We start from the raw sequence: 22,920 nt of genomic DNA on the forward strand, positions 1-22,920 counted from the left end.
GTGATGGATTACTGAAGTTACTGGATAAGCACCTCCACATTTAGACTGAAATTAGATTAATATAAAAGAATAAATATAACGCTGGAGATAGGCTAAATCCTGAGGTTTTATGTAGCATCTAAAGCACATTTACATTCACGTTTTGTATATTGTGATGCCGGATGTTTTGATTTTTAATCATAATAACTAAATTATTATTATTAATTATTATTATCATGTCTTTTTAAAAATGTCAAATATATAAAAATATATATGTGAAATAAGGACTCTTCAGTTCACAGGCCTATTAAAATACACTGGCATTTAAAAATTAGTATCTGTAAAAAATAGTATCTTTTTGTTTTGTTGATAAGAAGAGCATCTTACTTTTTTCTATTACCAATTTTTTTTCTATTATTAATTTTCTATTATTGTGTGCTCTCTGTTCCATACATTTATTTTTAGGCATTTTAAAAAGGGACACGGTTTATTTGTCTAATATTGGTCTGTCTGTCTGTGTAGAGATGTGATACTATTATAATTTTATACTATCTGTGCCATATAGTCAAAGCAACTTAAGGCCTGACCGGGTGAATCGCTGCACCTGGACCCTCTGTGCGGATACACACACCTAAAGCCTCATTGCTCCTCTCAGAGTGAAGCGATCAGATAGCCATAGATGATTGACTTAAAAAGTGAGGGTGGTGATAATAGGCCACTGAGAGCCTATGCTACAGGCACCTAGACTCCAGAAGACTGAAGAGACAGATTGAGAATGTAATTTTAAATGAAAGTCTATTTAACCTGCTGCGGATGGCATGACCCACCCGCAGCTCGCCGCTCAGACCCATCAATGTTAAAAGGATCATTTTCACAATTCAATCCCAAACTTGCAACGAAGCTGCAATTTACACTCTCCTCTTCATAGGTTATATGATTCTGCTCTGGTGAGATTATGGGTCGTGAGAATACGAATACCCTACTGATGATGTTTGGCTTTAATTGGACTTTGAAAAAATGCCCTTCAATATTCTTCATAAACATTATAAAACAACAGTAAAATCATGCACTGTTAGGACGAATTATTTTTCCCTCAAACTTCAGCATCATCTAAGCAGATCAACAGAACTGAGTAATGACAATAATAACAATATAAGACATTTTTCTCGTTCCCAAACAGGCGCGTAATGCAGACGGGTATTTAAAGTCGCTATGTAATTTGGGGGCACAATTTGATTCATTTATACGCGCTCTGTTATTAACCCAAGAAAAGAAATGTCAGGGACTATTACCGCCAGCAGGACATCCGCGCTTTGTTTAAATGCACTAATTACACGCACGCATCTGAAAAAAATGCGCAATTTTCCCATATTCAGTCCTGAGTCTATTTAGCGCTCTACGTGCGGGCAGGCAAGCTGTTAGTGGGTGCCAGTCAGTTTCACGCTCCTCTATTACCCGATACCACAGTGTGTCATATTTTCACAACAGCCTAACTTGATAATTTCTACAATCGTCTTCTGTTTTGCAAGGGTTTACATGGCCCATAATCCGTTGGGTTTTGGCTATACGCATGCAAACCACCCCCTGTTCCGTTAACAATAATCTTTTCTCAAACTAAGTAACACTAGGTGACACTTTACATAGTTTCGGTGATGTTATACCAACCGCTCAACAGCTGTGTCTAAATCCCTAATATAGACTATATCACTCCCACGTTTTCAAGCAGCGCCATCTCCTGGTGTTAACAAAAGCGCTCATGGGTAAAGCCAGTCAGTTGAGCAAAAACTAAACGAAAACTGCATCATGATTGACGCTATTTTAAATCATCAGTTGTAATTCATGTGGAAAGTTTATGCCACATTTCTTTTTGATTATGGATAATCACGGATAACATAGTTGCATATTAATTTAAAACATGTTTTCTTAAATCTATCTATCCATCCATCCATCCATCCATCCATCTATCCATCTATCTATCTCAGAAAGTTCAGATTATTAATTAGTTAGTGTAGAGGTTACTGTGTGGTTAGCGGCTCAGTATTGAATTTAGGAGCCACACTGATGACAGTTCTGCTCCAGAGGTGGTGTGTCTTCATTCCTGTTGCTGTGACTTAATTGGATGCTGCTCTGCTTGAAAGGGCGAACAAAAAGACGTGCTCTCAGACTCGCGCGTAAGCAAAGTTAATTAGCGGTTATTAACACCACGCATAATGAGAGCGCGAGGGAGTCAATTTAATGACTTTGTTAGCTTAAGTTTAGAATGACAGTCGATGATCGGAACAACAATAGCAATCTAGAACGCAATGATCATCTGTAATTTTCACCAGTAATACGCACTAATAAAAAACAAAAGGACTCTAATTTTGTTCATCTGACTCGATAATTTGAATTTATTTAAAAAATAGGGAGAGAAGGAGGAAGAGGAAAGACAACTCAAACACTTTAACCAAAGATTATCCTGTCATTGAAGTCACAAGTAAATAGGGTCACAATTGTTTTATTGTTTGCATGCCAAATGATTATTGTTTAGCTATTTGGTGGGGTTCCAGAAAGATGCTTCTGTGCAGAGTGAGCGATAACAGTTGATTTTGCTCCATTTTGATATGTTTTCCGTGTTGTCCCGAATTCTGTGACTGTACCGAATTATGTGAGCATATAGCCTAGGCGCTGTATTGAGGTAATCCTAATCCCAATCGTTTACACTTTATTTGGTTACACTTTATTTTAAGGTGTTATTGTTACAGTGTGAGTAATATTAATTAACTAGCCATCATGTAGCCTATATATATATATATATATATATATATATATATATATATATATATATATATATATATTATAATAATATAATATAGGATTAGGATTTGGTTGAGGGTAGTTGCATGTAAATATGCACAATTTACGGTTATTATTATGGTAAGCATGTAACATATGTAACAAGGGATCTGTAAAATAAAGTGTTACCCTTTATTTTAAGGTGTCCTTGTTACAGTGTTACTGAATAGGCTAATATTATGTTATTATAGGCCTATAGGGTTAGGGTTCGCGTTATAGGTTTAGAGTTAGTTGCATGTAATTATTTAGGCCTATTGTTATTACTATAATAACTAGGCCTACATGTAACCTATGAAACAATGACATTGTTACACTGTTAGGCTACTCCTAACGCTAATTCGGTGGGTCGCAGAATTCGACATTTGCATATGTCTAGATGCATGACTTGCAGTGGCCATCCACGTTCACGACCACATGACCATTCGTTTAATTGATTTAATTTGCAGAATTATGTGTGTCATTCATTATTAGGCAACAATCACAACAGTCTTCTAACAATAAGTAATTGTTGTGCACATAAAGTTTTATCTTATTTTTGATATTGAATAAAATGACATGTTTTCGATCGTCACCTTTTCTCTTAAACATACTTTTTTTTCTTGGACCAGTCACCACCCGAAGTGTAGGGAGCAGACTATTCAGTGGCTTTCAGGGTGGTCGACTTGCCCATTTAGGTATATGACGTAAATTTAAAGAAGTTCTAAATAAAGTTGTTTTGTTTTTGCATGATCTTACCGCTGGAACGGCGAACTGTTGCTATGGTAACCTCCTCAGGCGATCGCGACTTCTGTTCGCTGGCGGTTATTTCGCTCATTCTGATTTAGCCTAGCTAATCCAAGTTTTATATGATTACAAAAACGTCGTGTGGAAACGCGATTTTAACATATAGGGGTAGGTTACTTGTGTAAAAACAATGCATAGTGTTCAGGCCTTTTTGGTGCAGGATAGACCCCCTCTCCCCATTAATATTACCGTGCAGAGATCATACAGTTGAGATCATACAGTTCCTCATTTGGTAGTTTGTCAAGTTTTCAATTTTTGCGCATCATTTCATATAAATCTGAATGCAATTTTTTTGTAGATTACAGGGGACTGTGGGTTCTCCTCTGCATTCTTATCGATTTGTGGAACGCGAAGCGTGGAATGGCTTCTTTAATAATGCATTTGGGTGAAAGGTCGCAAATATGAGTTGGAACAATTTTGCGTCTCCGATCGTAGGCCTATTATCGTTTAGGTCTGAAGAAGTTCACAGGGGCTTCTGCACTTAGCATTTATTTATTTTATTTTAGGCTATATTTTTAGTTTTTGCCTGAAACGAGAGTTCGTGTGCGCTGATGATCTAAAGAGGTGCTCTTGCCCTTTATTGATTGCTTCTTGGAAAGAATATGAATGTCTAAATTCAAGAATGACAATCCTTTATTAAGTTAATCAAAGTAATACATGCAAATTATTCTTCTTCTCCTATGAGCTTATTAAAACCTCTCCCCTTGAATTTGAAGAAGTCCATTTATTCAGTTAGCGTCAATAACGCGCGCAAATATCGCCATGCAAATGAAAGTTGATTAGAGTAAATTAGAGACTTAGCTGCTATCTGACCTTGTCTGAGTTTTATGTAAATTTTGTAAAAACGACACAAGGAAATAAATGACATTTAGACATTCGTACAAAAGAAGTAATCAAGAGGTTTTCAACGGGAAGAAAAATAATTTGTGTCTTTCGCTAAGCTTTATCATGAGCCGGAGAACATCACAGAAGGTCATGTAGCCTATTTTGGAAAAATATTGTACCATACCATCTTGACACAGATATGAGGCTATGGGTCAATGATAATATTTTATTTTTATACCAATCAATTGAGTTATTCAGAAATAAAAATAATTTCATACAGAAATTTTTTGGGCTATAGGCCTATACACATCTTCAGTTAGGGTTAGGCTATATGATGAACATCTTTTCATTTTCTAAATCAAAATTATTATTTTTGTGAAGCTTTAAGTAAAATGTGTGGTAGGCTATGAGATTGTAACGGAAGAAAAAAAAAGTCTCATTAAAAGGTAGAAATTCTTGATAAAAGAAATGTTGGCAGAAGTAGTTAGGCAATTCATTAATTTATTCAACATTCAATCATTTGTTTAATTTTGTTTTAAAATACCACTTATATTTGAAGAACTTTTTGTCTGCCAAATTAGTTAAAAGAGAGAAATAATTTGCAAGAAGTTAACTATTTATTAACTATTTATTTATTTATGAATAACAATGCATGTTCTTGAAATGTTTTTCATATCTTATTTTTATTTTTGAGGGAAAAAAATTGTGTACACTCAGGCCTCCAACACTTACCTTTTGTACTTTTTTGTAGCCTACCTGTTTTACTTTTTATTTGATAGGTTACACCACGAGACATTTTTAGAGACATTCGCTTAAAATTTAATGTAGGGCATTGTGACAAAATGTTCCAACTGTTTTGATAAATGGCCAGTGGCCAATACCAAATATGTTATATTGGTTCTACTGACATCTAGTGGAGGATCAGAGGAAAATTGGAAAAAAAAACCCAAACTGGCCTTGCACTGTAGGCTAAACCTTAGCAAAAAAATGTGCTAGCCTGTAATTCATCGAGGCCCGCGAGATGTTGATAACGCACCAAACATGATGTCTTGGGGTATTGTTAATGAGGTCTGTGGATACTTATAGGGGGATAATCCACAGCAGTTCATCAGAGACTTCATCTCAAATGAAATTAGCTTCCTGTGTGGCGTTGAGATGGCTTCTCTGGAGTTCAGCTGTGATGGTAATGGCTGCTGTGACAAACTCTCCTCTGGCTCAGTCCAGCTCCGTCCCTGTCTCCAGTCACTGCCTCCACACGAGGCCAGTTATTCTATTCCCCTCTTTCTTTTTCTCCTTCAGAATTCTAGCTCCCATAGTTATGTTTGTTTTGCTTCCCTGTAGCTGGCAGATTGGAAGTGGTCAGGGGTGGCTGACAGTGATAAAAGGGGATATTTCGCTATGTTTGTGTGCCTGCGATGGACCGAGATGTGTATGTGTGAAAAGGCCAAGAATTTTATGTGAATGTATCAGAGGGCATCATTAGTAGAAGTTGACTGCTCTCCAAGCCCTCCAGACCAATTTAGTGGGAGAGACAAAAACGTTTTGAGCTCTGAACTGCACGATGGGGAGCCGAGTGAAGCCATGCAATCTATATTGGATTTCTTACTTCTCCATTTCTTGGTGCTTGGAGTCCCTGTGGTTAGGAAGTAGTAACAGTAAATTCGGTCTGTCCCTTGGGGTCATGGAGCTCTCACCCCTGTTTGCGACAACAGGAATTTAACAGGGTCAGAAAGCGACAGTGGACATGTGAGGGTCATCCACTATTTTGTTTCATTCTCATCTCAATTCATTGTTTTCCTCTCCTTCACTCTTCCAAACGCAAATGCAGATCTCCTCCTTGAGCTTAAAATAATGAGTTTGGGGCGACACACGTGGCTGCATGGTGTTGTTCAGTTTAAGCATCTGCAATCAGATATTACCCGAATCCATGCTGTTCTTTGATATTAGGGTGCTATCTATGATATTAGGGCGCTATCTAGCCACATCTGAACCATTACAGCTCTAGCTCAACTTGTGCGATGTTATAGTACTTAATGCATCAGTATTGTTCTAGAAAAGTGCATTTTTGTGCATGTCCAAACAAACACACACAGATGCATTTCCACATAATTCCTTAAATAAGTTTTCTGAGCAACCAGCTGCAACAACTGCCAATGAGATTTTCAACACAAGTAATTATGTTTTCGCATACCCCCCCTTCTTCCTAAAAAAAAAAAATCTTTATAACTAAGCGATTCAAAAGCAATTTTCTCTGTGGGAAGAGAATGTAATTTGCTATTCAGTGACATTCTGATGTGTAAAAAACCAGGAGCCGGTGGTAAAAGGTATCTCTAAAGTCTGTGTACAGTGCATTAATGGGCATAACCGGGGGAGGAGGGGAGAGATGTCAGGGAGGGCACCATTTAATGACTCCAGAATAATCCCTCTCTCATTAGTGAAGGCTCTGAGGATCCACCGGGGCTTGAACTGGTAGAGCGTGGCATGCCGCTACAGTCTTTATCTTCATATTAAACCATTTGCATAACATTACAGCCGCTGGAGAGACTCCCTTAACAAGGCCAGTTGCTCTTCATTTTAAAAGGGGACAGTGGGTGTCTCAGCAAATCTATTCGGCGGTAAGTGGAACTACTGCCGGTGCAAATGCAGCGGGAGGTGAGAGAGATCAGGACGCAGCATTTGGAAGCATATTTATCATGCGCTTGCTCATGCATCAGGCTCGGTTTGGGGTCCTTCCAAAAAATTCATACACACTAGCAGTACCATCTATCCTGAATTGTCACGATTTACAGATTGCCTTGCATCCTGTGATTGTGAATTGCTCTGAACGGAATGTGTGGGGGACTGATTTCAAGTCCATCAACATGTAGTTTGTCCAGGGGGGGAGAACATCAAGGCTATATTGCAGAAAATACTCTTGCTCATCTGTGCACCTATCATGGGCCATTTTTGTCACTCTATTGCCTGTGGAAAAACGTGGCTTACTTTAAGAAAGGCGAGGGAGAGAGAGAGAGGCGTGACAAAATTAAAATCAGTCATTTTTTCCCTGAGGAGCAGATCAATTTCCGCAGACTGGGTCGAGATATTTTCCGGCATTAGTCTTTCTCGACTTGAGCACAGCACCTAAACGGCCTGCCAGCGGGAGTCTCGGCACAGCTGCACGCTTCAGTAGAGAACAGTTACTTCTGCCGCTCTGAGTTTATTTGCGCCTCACCATGAGAATTGCCATAATTTACCCCACCAACACATCACCTCCCCAAAAGATGAGAGAAAGGGAATAGTGTGTGGAATGAAAGAGGCAAATTGATTCGACGTGATATTGTTTTCTGTTTTTTATTACGCCTATTCATTTTCTCAGAAAGAAATGCACAATTGGACCCGTGCCCGAGTTCGGTGTCATACTGTGGAACCTTACACACAAACCCTGTTGGCTATGTTTAAATTATGGAAACAACTACAGCATTTGAATAGCTCTGGCCTACTCAAAGTGCAGTGCAGGGTGAAGCACGTACAACGTACAGATTTCCTGTATCGACTTGTAGCACCATCTTTTTAGGCAATAAGAAATTTGAAAATTAGACCCTTCTGATGTGATACCAGAATGTCTAAGTCTCTAGTAACATTAAAGGGATAGTTCACCCAAAAATGAAAAACCTTTCATTAATTTCATAACCTGTAAGAATTTCGTTCATCTTCGGAACAAATGAAGATCTTTTAGATGAAATCTAAAAGCTTTCTGTCCCTCCATTGACAGCTATGCAACTACCGCATTCAAAAAGTTCATAAAGAGATCATACAATGAGAGGATTAGTTCAGAATTTTCTGAAGAGACATGATCGCTTTATATGATGAACAGAATGAATTTAGGCTTTTATTCACATATATCACATTCATCAACTCGTTTAGTTCACATTCATCAACTCATAGATCAGTTGTGGTATACGGAAGCTAGAACCAATGAGGTTCATTCTCGTGTTACGCAGCACGTTTGAGCTACCGCAAGGTTTGTTTTTGAGCGTCAAGCAGGTTTGGTTGAACTTGTTTATATGTAAATAAAAGCCTAAATTAAATCTGTTTATCATAAAATGATGGAGTCTCTTCAGAAAATTTGGACTAATCCACTAAATTCATGCATTACGATCTCTTAATGAACGTTTTGAATGTGGTAGTTGCGTAGCTGCCGAAGATGGACGAAAGTCTTACGGGTTTGATGAGGGTGAGTGTGAGTAATTAATGACAGAATTTACATTTTTTGGGTGAACTATGCCTTTGTGAACTTATAGGACGATCAAAGTAACTTTATAACTTTAAATTGTGGTCATCTAAATGGATGGTAAAATGACATGTATTGGAATCATATGAATCAGCAAGTTTTCTTGTTAAATCTTGTTAAAAAATGTTAAATACACGTAAAAAAATAAAATAAAACATTAAACTAGAAATATGTTTGACCAGATGGGGGAGGGTTGTGACTACTTTGTTCTTACTGGACACACAAAAATTGCAGCAACAACAACAAAAAAAGCCCATATTTAGTGTAAATGTGATCAACCTTCTAATTTGTAAGCTATAGGCTATTTCTATATTTGTTTTGAATTTTTTGAATTGGCCTACATTTTTCGAAATTGTGATAGGCTAATATTTCCACAAATATGGTTAGCTATATTATATTAAGGTTTAAGATGCATAGTTAAACTAAAAAAACAACAAAAAAAACAACAACAACAACCACAACACTGATCTACTAACTAAATCCTACAACACTCCCTGGACTCCCCCATAGTGAACAAGAAATAGGCCTACGTGCATTTGTAAAAGGACTGAGAAATGGACTTTACGATCTTGCCTGACATTTGCTGTACCTATGCCAGGGGTCATTCTTTGAACGATTTGTGAACATTAAACCTCGCCTCCCTCTTCAACGTTGCCCAAATCTCTGGTTGCGTCACGAGTCGTGTCTGAGTCTAATTAAAACCATATTGAGAAAAACGTAAATACGACCCAAGTTCCTCCCTCGGTCTCGGTCCTCTGCAGGGAGAGAGCGCTGACTCGGTACGAGCGGATTCAAGGGACGGATCTATCTTCTGTGTCATTTGTGAAAAGTTGCAGTTCATTTCGAAAAGTTTAAATATTACTAGACTATCAGTATATAACGCACATGGCTGGTCTAAAGGTAAGTGCACGTTGGACTATACATTTACATACCCTATATTGTAGTATCGTAAGCCTAATCCAGTTTTATTAATCGGCTTTTTCCAGTAATTTAACGTTTTCGTCAAGACCTTTATTCAAACATAGGTTTTTATGTTTTGTTTGTTTTTTACACACACATATGCTAGCCTATACCAAACGTAAAATCTATGCTTGGTTTTTATGTTTTGCTGGAGACTCACTTCACTGGCACATCCTATGAGTATAGTGATGTCCGAATCTCTCTTATGAGTCGGATCTTTTCAGTGATTCGCAAACCCGGTTTTGGCTTCGTTTCCTAACACCATATTTAGCTTTAAGTAGATCGTAGAAACCTAAAGAAAAGGCTAAAAATACTTTTGGGAAACGCAGCTCTGAACGATTTGTTCACTAAACAACATTTATTTTCCCGAGCGATTCTAGAGTGGACAACTCATCTGGAGATTTAGTTGAATTTCTGTTTTGTTTAATGTAAATGCAAATATTCAAGTTACTTTATTGTTTTATGAGCTGAATTATAGAACTGATCAACAAACTTAACTGGGACACATGTCATTACAACAAACACCATAATTAATCAAACTTAAAACAGTATGGCTTTATTGGAATAAATATATCGCTCAACTGGGTGTATGAACCGGTTCGTTGAAGCGAATTTCTTAAGAGAACCGATTCGAATGGAATTGATTCAAACATTGCTACATGAGGAGGATTTGGAGGGCGTTCCAACCTGACCAATCAGATCACTGGAATCTGCAGCTGCCCAGATGAGGTTAATCACTGCTCCACTGTAAAGCTGTAGGCTACATAAAACTTTTTAGGTTTATGAATGCTTTTTAGATTATTCGTTTTATAGAACAAAGGCCTAATGTCAAGATGAATTTAGCATAGTCTACCAACAGTGGGCTCTTGCTGATCTCAATTGTCTTCTTGTAGACAAGAATGTAAACAACTGACCAATATAAAAAAATGTTTACAGCTGTTTTCAGTTGAAATCTTATATAATTATTGTTTATCATCATATTTTACCCCTCCATATGTTATGTTTTCAGTTAGCCTATTCAATCTTATTTGGGATCTTTAAGAGCTGCTCTGAACACATCTGCAGATGCATCATGACTAAGCACATTTGTTGTCGCTCACTCATAGGATGGAGGAGATACTGGGATGGTTCTACACAGCTTCATTTGTGTTTTACTATTCTCTTTTATCACCTTTTGCCATCTAGATCATTCTAAAAATAAAATGAACTTACCGTAGTCAAATAACTGTGTTGCAGTACATGAGTGGTTTTGGCAATGAATTTGCCTCTGAAGACCCTCGCTGTCCAGGATCTCTACCTGAGGGACAGGTAATACCAAAACTTTGATCACCTGCCTGACTTATAAACATTGCACATCAAATGCTCAGTTTACATTATTGTCTTATAGAACAATCCACAAGTGTGTCCATATGGCCTATATGCTGAGCAACTCTCTGGATCTGCCTTCACTTGCCCACGGTCGACCAATAAGCGAAGGTATATATGTAGCTTTGAAAAATGTCAGTTTGTAACACAACAGTCCAACCTAAACACTTAAGATTTGTAAGAACTGAGCATAGCACACTTATGTGTTTATAGCTGGCTGTACCGCATTTTACCCTCTGTGCGCCACAAACCTTTCACTCCGATGAGCTGTGGAGATCTCACAGAGAACTGGAATGAAGTGGAGCCTGACCCCAACCAGCTACGATGGAAGCCGTTTAACATCCCCAAATCTTCAGAGAAAAAAGTGGATTTTATATCGGTAAAAGATTTCATTCTTACACATACTACTCATATTTCCTTCATATTTTAATAATCTTCGGTCCCAGCATTAATTTGATATTTTCAGGGTCTACATACTGTCTGTGGAGCTGGAGATTCAAAATCTCGTAATGGAATCGCCATCCACATGTATACCTGTAACACTTCGATGACTGACAGGTCAGTTTGAATTGGATTCAACTCACCAATGATTTTAATTACCTTAAAGGGATAATTCACCCAAAAATTAAAATTCTGTCATAATTACTCACCCTCATGTCGTTCCAAACCTGTCAGAATTTCCCTCCTCTTCGGAACACAAATGAAGATTTTTTTTAGATGAAAAAGCTTTCTTTCTCTCCATAGACAGCAACGCAACTACAACTTTGATGCTTCAAAAAGTTTACAAAGGTTTAGTCCAAATGTTAGAGACACAATCGCTTTATATGATGAACAGATTAAATTAAGGCTTTTATTCACATAAACACAAATCAACTCACACATCTGTTATGGTAAACGGAAGCTCAAGCATGTTCGCTTACGTGCGAGGACCAATGCAGTTCATTCAGTTTGAGCTTCTAAATTTAATTTTAACCCTTTAATTTTTGGGTGAACTATCCCTTTAATTCTTTGTTCATAATGTTTTTTGTAAGATGGTACTTTTTTCTTTTCATAGATGTTTCCAAAATGCAGATGGGGATCTCCTTATTGGTCAGCTTGTGGTCTTGTTATTCATTACCCTTTTTTCCCAATATTATTATATTTTTTATCTTTCAGGCTTAATAGTTTATATAGATGCATTTAAAAGTGATTTAGTTGTAATGCCTTTTAATTAACACTGCAATCTGTGTTTCAGTGCCTCAACAGGGTGAAATCCTGATTACTACAGAATTTGGGAAGATGGTGGTGGAGCCCAATGAGATTTGTGTCATTCAGGTGCCACTCTAATATCTATATCTAAGATTTCGTAGTCGGTATAACTTTTTAATGTTTTTGAAAGAAGTCTCTTATGCTCACCAAGGCTGCATTTATTTGATCTAAAGTAAGTGAAAACAGTGATATTGTGAAATATTATTACAGTTTAACATAACTCTTTTGTATTTTAATACACTACCCGTTAAAAGTTTGGATTTTTTAATGTTTTTGAAAGAAGGCTCTTATTAATTTGATAAATAGTAATAATGTGAAATATTATTACAATTTAAAAGAACTGTTTTATATTTTGCTTACATTTTAAATGTAATTCATTCTTGTGATGCTATAAGCTTAATTTTCAGCATCATTACTCCAGTCTTCAGTGTCACATGATCCTTCAGAAATCATTCTAATATGCTGATTTAATGCTCAAGAAACATTTATTATTAATATTATAAACAGTTGTGCTGCTTAATATACATGTTACATACAATATTAAATTTCTCCAGGATTCATTGATGAATGGAAATCTGAAAAGAATAGCATTTATTTTTTTGTATCAAATGATGTTTTATTAACAAAGTTCGGGAGAAGCACGTTCGGATAATTAACACGGGTGGAGAGCACTCAGCGATCATGATTAAAATGTGTATATATAGACTCAGCAGTCTCACCTCATTTCTCTGACAGTTTAGCAGTGCCCTCCACCACCCCTTCTCCACTCTTCTAGTCCTAAACCCCTTTACATACAGGGGGGAGTACTCTGGGTTCGGGCCGAATTCCGAGCTCGGAGCCCTCCCCCCGGACAGCACGCCAAATACGCATTATACTTTATTCCCTTTAATTGTATGTAAGTGTGAACTCGTGAATGTAATCTTTAGTATCATTCTTGCTGAATAAAAGTCATTTCTTAAAAATAAAAAAACGTACTCAACCCAGACATTTGAACAGTAGAGTGCATTCATTTGCATTCAATATTCTGATGAACAACAAATTATTTCTGTGTTTTTTTTAGCAAGGGATGCGTTTTAGTGTTGATGTGTCTGGAGAGACCAGGGGATACATTCTAGAGGTTTTTGGAGCCCATTTTGAGCTGCCTGACCTGGGTCCTATTGGTATGTACAACATAATTTCTTATTTAATGTCTCTGAATAATATATTTCTTTCATTGGCTGCTGGGAAAAGTCCATTAATTTGGTTCTACAATGCAGGGGCTAATGGACTGGCTAACCCCAGGGACTTCCAAACGCCTGTGGCTTGGTTTGAGGACCGTACTGTAGCTACCGGTTACACCATTGTCAACAAGTACCAGGGAAAGCTCTTTTCATGTCAACAGGTACCATGAAATTATCGCGTCATTAGTAATTTCCATTACTCACACTGCTGGATCAATAAAGCACTGAATATTTATGGATTGCACACAATCTCTACAATCCATGCTGGATATGTTTTTAATAAGATCAAGATATCAAGCATTAAGCGTTCATTTTGCACTGAATTTATTTCCCTGTGTCCTGTCGAGTGAATAATTGACTTTCTACAGCTGTCAGGAGCAAATTAGAGAAAGAAAAAGTAGCATCACAAAGCAGTATCAACATTGTAACGAAGAGAAAAATGCAGTTAGAACACATCTATACATTGAGCAGACAGGTCCCATTATCTGTACTTGGTTTAAATGGTTTACAGTCTTGAAGGAGAAGGTACTGCCTTATCCTGTTGTTTTGTCCTCCAACTGAGAGCTAAAATTGCTTAAATTAGCTTATTATTTGCTTGACTGGGAAAATATGTTTGTTTTGTGTGTATGAGTGTTTTTTTTCTTCGTTTTAATAGAGTCTGGTAGAGTTATCCCAAGAACTGTTATGCCTGTGAGATTACAAACCTTGGGGTCCCAGAAACCCCAGGGTGCACAGAGAGTGTCTTTGTGTGACTGAATGTAACTGCAAAAACAGCCGTGTTCTCGTTTGAGTCGCTGGATTTGTGTTTGTGTGTACAGTTGTGACTGATGTTTTACCTGGATGCGTGCGTGTGTGTTTGTACATGTGGGTGGGTTGAAACAACAGGAGGGCGCATGAGGGTCAGGACAGCAGGCAGTCTTTGCTTTAATGAATTATATTGATTTTGCTAGCAGCATTCAAAACCTGCCTGCTGCAACATTATCAAGTGAAGGGTGTATAAAATTGCGGTTTTTAACTAAGACATTTTTTTGCCCTGTAACCTACTATTTCAAGTGCAAGCGCAGAGCAACGTTTTATTGAGGACATTGATCATCTTAGGGTCTTGGTATTTTGAGTTTGACATTAGTAGCCTATTGATTCAATACTCAAAGCCAACATAAATTAACAATGTGGTTTATTATTACTTGCAGGCAGTACCCATGTTTTTGTCATTTTAAAATGTGTTCTAATAGGACTTTTCGCCATTTAATGTGGTGGCATGGCACGGAAACTACACACCGTACAAATACAATCTGGAGAACTTCATGGCCATCAACTGTGTAGCGTTTGATCACGCAGTGAGTAGCCTAATTTGCTTTATTTGACGTCTTAAAGGGATAGTTCACCCAAAAAAAAAAAAAAATTGGCATCACACCGATGTGATGCCACTCGTGCCGAGTTCACACTGCACGATTTTTAAAGTAGTCGGGTCACTGTTCTTTTCACACTGCGTGACTATCTGGGGTAACATTCAGTTGCTGGTGTGCGCACACTTCACGATGGATCGGCGACAGGAGGTTTCACATGACTTTACAAAAGAAAGAATCGCCGACAACTTCTGTCTGGTCCGCAAACTACTTTTCACAACCAAACACAAAATAACGCAAGATCACGCGTGCGAAATTGTTATTAAAAAAATATTGCCTGAAAGAAGATTGAGATCAAAATTGTCCGCGTTGATTTGCAGCGAAAAGGAGAAAAAGAAAAACAGCTTAGCTATGCAGGAGGAAATGGTTGGGGACTCACGGGGAGCAAGGATTGTATGTTCTGCAAAGAGAGTTGGGGGTGGGTAAATAAATAATTTTGCAATTTGCTGCTGGTCAAGCAAATGTTTGTGCTTTGTTTCTGTTCGATATATAATTGTAAATGTCTCTATCTGGTCTATAACTCCTCCCCGAACATCCCGCTGTCCTTGCTCTCTCATTGGCTGCAGCAGGTCATCATCACCGATGTATAGTTTTCAGTCAAAACACTTTCACACAGCAGGATTTTGAATCGCCGACATTTCCAGATATTTAGCATGCCAAATATCTCACTCGGCGATTCTCTCAGAATCGAGTCTTTGATAATTCACACTGCGTGATTGTCACTCGTGTGAACGAGCACCGATTTGCCTATGATTTCGGGCATTTGTCGGCGATCGACCATAACCTGTCGGCAAGCGAAAATCGGGCCTAAAATCGTTCCGTGTGAACTCGGCATTAGGCTACCCATCCTCATGTTCTTCCAAACCTATACGTTTCTTTCTTCTGTTGAACAAAAATAAGATATTTTAAAGAATGTTGGTAACCAGACAGTTGACGGTAGCTAGCCACTGACTTCATAGTAGTAACGTTAGGGGGGAAAAATACTATGAAAGTCAATGACTACCGTCAACTGCTTGATTACAAGCATTCTTTAAATCTGTTTGTGATATAAACACAAACAATAAAAAAATAAACTCATACAGGTTTAGAACAACATGAGGGAGAGTAAGTGATGACATTTTCAAAATCAACACATTTGCACTCTCAATCAAATTACCTGACTTTTTATTCCCAGGATCCCTCGATTTTCACTGTTTTGACAGCCAAGTCCACTCGCCCAGGTGTGGCCATAGCAGATTTTGTGATCTTTCCCCCTCGCTGGGGTGTAGCTGACCGTACCTTTCGGCCTCCCTACTACCATAGTAAGTCACCACTGTTGAACACGTACTTGTATTGAAACCAAGTGAAGTTTTAAGCGGTTTATGAGCGCCCTCTATCTGTGCTAAAAGGGAACTGCATGAGCGAGTTTATGGGATTAATCAAAGGCCACTATGAAGCAAAGGAAGAGGGTTTCCAGCCTGGAGGAGCCAGTCTCCACAGCATAATGACTCCACATGGCCCTGATGTCGACTGTTTTGAGAAGAACAGCACAGCTCTTCTTAAACCAGAGCGAGTTGCTGAGGGCACTATGGTAATGTTTAGATGTTTTGTTTTATAATACATCATGTAAAAGGCCAGATCAGGTTTTAAACAATGCTGTATCCAACAGGCATTCATGTTTGAGTCATCCTTCAGCATTGCTGTGACCAAGTGGGGATTGGACACCTGTCACCGTCTGGATAAGAACTACTATAAATGCTGGGAGACATTAAAGAGTCACTTCAATCCAAACTGGAAACCCAGCAACAAATAAAACATGACGTAGATGGTTTAAACTCGAGAGAATGTCAGTCATCATAATATTTGATTTGCCTGACATGTCGATCAGTGGTTCACAATGGTTTTATCACTACATAAAAGAGGTTTAGTTAACCAGAGATTTCACAATAAAACCTGCTATTGGAATATAACCAATAAAACCAAATTAAATGACAGAAATACAGTGTGATTTCTTATTATTTGTCAATAACAGTGATAAAACAAGTTTCAACAATAAAGCATTTTATTTAGTATATAATTACAAGTACTATTTATTATAATAAACAGTGAAATCAGAAAATTATTTTAGGATGACAGCTTATAGGGGCGCTCATAGGTCCCTGCCTTTATCTTGGTCTCCCTTTTGTCCTGAAAAGATAGGAGAAAAAAAAAAACATTATAAACGTTGTAATTGTCAATAAGCATACAGGATAGGAAGAGAATTCATACAATGATGTGTATTTCAACTCACCCTGTCTGTCTTAAAGACAAAGTACAAGACGAAGAGAGGTAAAACTCCAAACAAGCCACCTATCAATGATGTTTTAGCAGTTGGTCTAAAGTTGGGATAGACGTTTTTGCCGCGCGCATGTATCCACCTAGTAAGAGCAGGATCCTCCTACGAATAAAAACACATGGAAGTTTATCACCTGATCTCAAACACGTCAGGTTACCTGCGGTTTGCTGAACGTTTCAATAATGCAGTTGTCAGTATTTTAAGTAATACCTTGGCAAACAACACACTTAGGATGATGTATATGAATATGATCGTTCTACATAAAGACAAGTGAAACTTGAGGACCAAAACAAGCTGACAGCAATAATAACTGCTAGCCAGGGAGCATTGAAGGTCACTCACTTAGGGTTCAATATTAAAAAATCTATGCTACTAAAACAGGAATGTGTACTAAATAAATATTTATAATAACATTATAAAATGATACGTTTGTTACAATATGCAGTCAAAGCGATTTATAGATTCATTGTAACCGTTTTACTCCATGCTAATGTTTGCAGACTGCTCTTTGGTTCGTCTTACAATAAGCTCTTGCCGATGAGGATTGTTTAGCTGCAACAGATACTGCCTCTTCAGTCGTGACCGCAGAGCCGCTCTAGCCTCCTCAGACCGCCGGTACTCAGGTGAAAGATTGAAATATTCGGCTGGATCTAATGTTTTTGGCCGTGTAGCCAAAGGAGCCTCTTTGTAGTTCGCCATGACTGCGACCGGCGAACAACACGCCCAGACAAAAAAGGAAAAATCTGATTGGCTGTTCACGAGTCTCGCGGTATTTCAGAATATCTCGCTGGTACGGGTTGTAAAAAAGGTTCTTATGGTACATTTATATAGGCTACTATTATAGTTTTTTGTTAATGTTTTTAGTTAGATTTTTACATTTTCTGTTTTTATTTGAGTAATTTGATTGTTTTTGTAATCAGCTTCTAATATCTATATCGTTTATTTAGTTTGAGTTATTTTAGTATTTAAACGAAATGTTTCCTTGGCATCTAACGTTAGCATTTTTTTGGTATAATTTTCTCTCACGTATTTTTAAAAATGGGTTTAGTTAACGATAATAACCCTGGTGTAACAGTAAAAACTATTTTTTTAGAGAAAATTCTTAATAGCCTACATTAAAAAAAAAAAATTTGACCAATCGAAAAAGGACTCCATAAGTGTTCATGCCTGTTTTATTTGTTCAAATTAATAAAGCAAATGAGAATATTACAAGAGTTGCATGACAAGATGTGATCCAGATGTTGGTCCTCCTCTGGACTGTCATCCTGACCGATTGGAGGAATCTTACAAATATCATGCACAGACACGAGCAAAGTCCCTCTGGTCACTCTCTGACAGCTCGTCTACAGGGAGAAAAGGAGAAGCGTGGATACTCACTTTGACCAGCAGAGGGAGCTGCAATGCAACAAAGAGCAGAATGAGGGCAAACCTACGAGTCTTACCTTTAACTATGCAGCATTTGCTGGTACCCAAATTCATCCATTCATTGATATACCTGAGAGACACGAAAATATTATTTTTAAATGGGATATTAATAACAATGTAAAAAACGATATTTTCACAATTTATAGTTACCCCACATCTATTTTGCATAAAATCTAGAATGATAATCTTAATTACTCATCAAAATCAAGAGCATCGGTCCATGCGAGCAGTTCATCCACTTCCTGCTCTAAAACTGAATCTGGTCCATTTTGTTGGAGTATATCCATCATTCTTTGTGTGGATTTGTGCACCAGCAGAGCTGTTTCGCTGTGTTCTGTACGAGCATGCAGAAGACCCTCAGCATACCTGTGCACAGGGTCTGTGCTTATAATTATGCTGTCATTCATATCTTATGCATTTCCATTTTTCTGTAATTATTATTAATACCCATTACAAACAAAGTTACTTTAAGTACACATACATTTTCCTCATCCATTCAATTTTTCGAATCTTTTTTTTTCTCGCAACATCTTGTCGCCGACGGATTTTACTGTGTTGGAATTCAATCTTCTTGTCATTGGTATCTTGAGTTATTGGGTCTTCAAACATGGATATCTTTAATCATAAATGCAATAATAGACATACAATGCTCAGTCATGGAACAACACTTGTATTTTTTGTAAGGCTTGTATTTTAAAGATAAAACTTAAAACCAAATGGTTGCATGGTCCAGAGTTTGGAATAATTAAAATTTCAGTGTTTTTGAAAGAGATCTCTTATGCTCACCCAGGCTGCATTTATTTGATCAAACATAGGCCAACAGTAAAAACAGCAATTTTGTGAAATATGATTACAATTTAAAATAACTGTTTTCTAATATATATTTTCAATGTAATTTTAAACAGAAATTTCAGCAGTCATTCATTACTCCAGTCTTCAGTGTCACATGATTTAATGCTCAATAAATATTTCTGATTATTAATAATGTTGAATTTTTTTTGCTGCTTAATATTTTTGTAAAAACTGTTGTAATAAGACTTAAAAAGTTTGTATTTTATAGATTTAAAAAGTTTGTATTTTATAGAAATATAAAACATTTTATATATATTTTTTTATATTTATACTTTCTATTCATCAACAAATCCAGAAATAATGTGACACTGAAGACTAATATATATAGTTTTAATATATCTGTTCTTTTTAACTTTCTATTCATCAAAAAAATCCTGGTATGTTTTGTTTATTGTCTTGCATTGGTATACAAATGGTAAAATGAAAGTATATGACTTTATTTATTACCTTGCCAGACAAGATCCTCCAGCCATTGTTCTCCACCCGCTGGTACCACCCAGAGTGATCATCCTCATCACAGATCGTCCGTCGGCCATTATGGATCTGGCTTGGAGCTGGTTTCTTTTGCTGCGTGTAATCTTTAGGACTGCAGGCACACATGTCCACTATGGGTGCACGAGTGTATACTTTAAAGTAGATGTTTGGAGGATAGGTTGGCTGGAATTTTATAAGCGTTAGTAAGTTATTTGCAGTTTGTTGTAACTTGACTGTTTACTGTTTAGCTTCCCAAAAATGTAACCTTCTAGGGCAGAAAACAACCACACATAACAGCATGTTTTTGAGTACAAATAACCTTATGGTGGAAATATGAATAACATCAGCACTCACCCCACCCAGTCTAAATCGAATAAGGGCCCCTGAAGCAGCATCCAGAATATTAGCCTACAACAAAGCATCATGCACATGATTTTGAAAAAAGAGAAGAAACATCTGAATTAAACTTGCATTGTACCATAAACTTACCTCTGCAGGGTTAATAAATCTAAGGAGGAGACGTGGATCCCCTTGATTATGGAAGCTCACTAGTTTCTTGAGGTGCTTGAAAACAGCAGTATCCTACACATGACAGGCACAGTATGCACTCATTTTATTTGGGCATTCAATCATATGTAACCATGCTGGAGAAACTGTAACACAAAAGTTGACTGTGATCACTAACAACATGTGTCCTCCATGCTCGCTGGATGATCCTGGCTGCTCGGCTGAAAACTGTTTCCAGCTGTGGGACAAGAATGACATTAGTCTCTGATGTAGTTTCCCCAGCTGGAGATGTTTGGTGATGCCTAAAGGGGGGAAGAATGATTGACAGATTTTTTATCGCTTCACTCATTTAGAAATTAGTCGGTTTTGCTGCAGTATTAATACCTGTCAAAAATGTTTGTGTGTTCAGTCATTTTCTTGCTCATACTATCATAAAAAAGAGAAAGAAAAAAATATTTATTGAAATGTTAACATGGATTTACATTTAAATGAACCAAACTAAAGGAGCACATAATTCTGCATAAATTATGCTATTTAACTGTTCATCTGAGGCTAAAGCTCAGCACCCTGATTAAGCCTTTCCCATGTCAAGGAATGGGAAACTGGTTTATTCAGATAGGATTATAAGGATCTGGATTATTACATGACTCCACACAGATACTCAATTAACAGTTGCTTCTAATAAAACACTTTTATTCAGCCCACAAATACTACTTACTTGATCTCTGGAGTCCTATTCATCTTCAATAAGCAGATTATATTTTCAAATATAGCATACTCGAATGAAAAGGTTTAATGGATAGAAGGTGCCTAGGCAATGTAAGTAATTAGGCCTGTAATGTAAATAACACGATTTTTTCCCGGCCCTTGTGCAAATCCATCATGCGAACATCGAAAAGTAAAGAGTAAAGTAATTGTGAGTTTTCACAATGGTGCAGACCAGTTGAAGTGAAAACCGTAGTGAGAGCTAAAACTACAACCAAAGAGTAAGCTAAACAATAAGAGAGTTAAAACAAAATGAAAATACTGCTAGCTGGAAGTGTGACTGCACGCCTACAAGAGCCGTTACCAGAGCAACGTGAAAACACAATGCTAGAAAATGACACGAGATTTCTATGACAGTTTAAACTAAGTCTTTTTGAATTATTAATAAGGAAAACTACGTGTGAACTATGTGTTCTTCTATTTAAACCATTGATTTCAACATGAAAATAGTGCAGGAGATTTAGAATCATCTCAGTGACGCGAATCTTGAATACGTTACCAAAAAAGATTCGTTCAGGCAGTGGGCCGTTCAGCAGCTTACTTACTCGAGTTGGTGGCGAGAACAAGTGTCTTATGAATGAGTAACTGATTTTTTGTAAGAAAGAAAAAAAGAAGAAGAAGAAAAATTCCAAGTAGGCTATAGATTCATTCGTGTTTGTACGTTCATTCTATTAAATGTTCCACTTCCTTCACAGTCCGCCTTTGACTTCTATGCTCGCGCTGTTTCAAATGGCCAAATTAGGTGTATCAGTATCACTCATTACCGTTCACTGTGCAATAAAATTTAATCATGTTTTTTTTTTCACCCCAAAATTAAAATTCTGTCATCCTTTACCCAACCTTTCTTCCACCCTTACATCATTTACTCAAGTTGTTCCAAGCCCATATGAGATTATTTCGTCTGTTGAACACAAAAGGAGATATTTTGAAGAATGTTGGTAACCTACCAGACAGTTGAGGCAGCCATTGACTTCCATAGTATTTTTTCCTACTATGGAAGTCAATGGCTACTGCTGCCTGGTTACCAACAATATTCTAAATGTCTTCCTTTTTGTTCAACAGAACAAAGAAACTCATACGTACAGGTTTTGAACAACTTGTGGTTGAGTAAATTATGCCAAAATTTTCATTTCAACTATGCCTTCAGGGATGGTAGGTTGTGACATGACACAACAGAGTAAGGTTGTTTTAATGAGCTGTAATTAAGACGTTTCTGTGTTATTATATATTTTTATGTTTACTGAGATAAAAACGGAATGTACTTGCTAATCAAAGTGTTAAAAGATTAGCTTAGCATTTTAACTTTGCAGACAAAATTAGTCATTTACAATTTATATTTTATTTTACATAGTTAAATTTTCACAAGTGATCAGTATTACATAGCACAGCAATAATAACCAATGTAGTCAATATAGTACATTTTCATAAATATCACAATATTGTTATTAATGATGACATTCAAAAAACAATCTCACAAAAAAAGAAACATACATGTATTAGCTATATATACAGCCTTTAGTAGTACTGTGTTGTAATCAGTGCTGCAATTGTCTTATGGAAGTCCCTAAGGCTCTAGGGGAGAATTTATTCCCAAACCCCCTGCCCTGCATAATAAATTACAATAAATGAACCATTAAGATTCCACTGCCAAAGCTAAGTATGCACACAAACAGTTATAATTACATTATACAG

At 37.1% G+C, this 22,920-nt stretch overlaps 3 protein-coding genes across 3 annotated transcripts; 1 reads left to right on the plus strand and 2 right to left on the minus strand.

Annotated features, from left to right (window-relative positions):
* The first annotated feature begins 9,341 nt into the window (after positions 1-9,341).
* On the plus strand, positions 9,342-16,868 carry hgd (homogentisate 1,2-dioxygenase). Its single transcript, XM_056248998.1, has 13 exons — positions 9,342-9,592; positions 10,889-10,960; positions 11,040-11,128; positions 11,231-11,396; positions 11,484-11,575; positions 12,072-12,106; positions 12,252-12,331; positions 13,326-13,425; positions 13,522-13,646; positions 14,718-14,822; positions 16,066-16,192; positions 16,280-16,461; positions 16,540-16,868. The coding sequence occupies exons 1-13, from the start codon at positions 9,578-9,580 to the stop codon at positions 16,681-16,683; spliced, it is 1,332 nt and encodes a 443-aa protein (XP_056104973.1). The 5' UTR covers positions 9,342-9,577; the 3' UTR covers positions 16,684-16,868.
* A 46-nt stretch (positions 16,869-16,914) lies between these two features.
* On the minus strand, positions 16,915-17,944 carry ndufb4 (NADH:ubiquinone oxidoreductase subunit B4). The gene is made up of 3 exons (XM_056249003.1): positions 17,728-17,944; positions 17,161-17,307; positions 16,915-17,057 (listed from the first exon to the last, which is right to left on the minus strand). Exons 1-3 carry the CDS (start codon positions 17,902-17,904, stop codon positions 16,995-16,997), a joined length of 387 nt encoding a protein of 128 aa, XP_056104978.1. The 5' UTR covers positions 17,905-17,944; the 3' UTR covers positions 16,915-16,994.
* A 554-nt stretch (positions 17,945-18,498) lies between these two features.
* cunh11orf65 (chromosome unknown C11orf65 homolog) lies at positions 18,499-21,299 on the minus strand. Its single transcript, XM_056249415.1, has 9 exons — positions 21,182-21,299; positions 20,848-20,889; positions 20,642-20,765; positions 20,446-20,538; positions 20,311-20,364; positions 19,930-20,139; positions 19,112-19,245; positions 18,826-18,996; positions 18,499-18,700 (listed from the first exon to the last, which is right to left on the minus strand). Exons 1-9 carry the CDS (start codon positions 21,202-21,204, stop codon positions 18,499-18,501), a joined length of 1,053 nt encoding a protein of 350 aa, XP_056105390.1. The 5' UTR covers positions 21,205-21,299.
* Between the last annotated feature and the right edge of the window lie 1,621 nt (positions 21,300-22,920).

Source organism: Rhinichthys klamathensis, unplaced genomic scaffold (genome assembly GCF_029890125.1).
Source record: "Rhinichthys klamathensis goyatoka isolate OS25496 unplaced genomic scaffold, OSU_Roscu_1.1 h1tg000059l_1, whole genome shotgun sequence".
Lineage (NCBI taxonomy): Eukaryota > Metazoa > Chordata > Actinopteri > Cypriniformes > Leuciscidae > Rhinichthys > Rhinichthys klamathensis.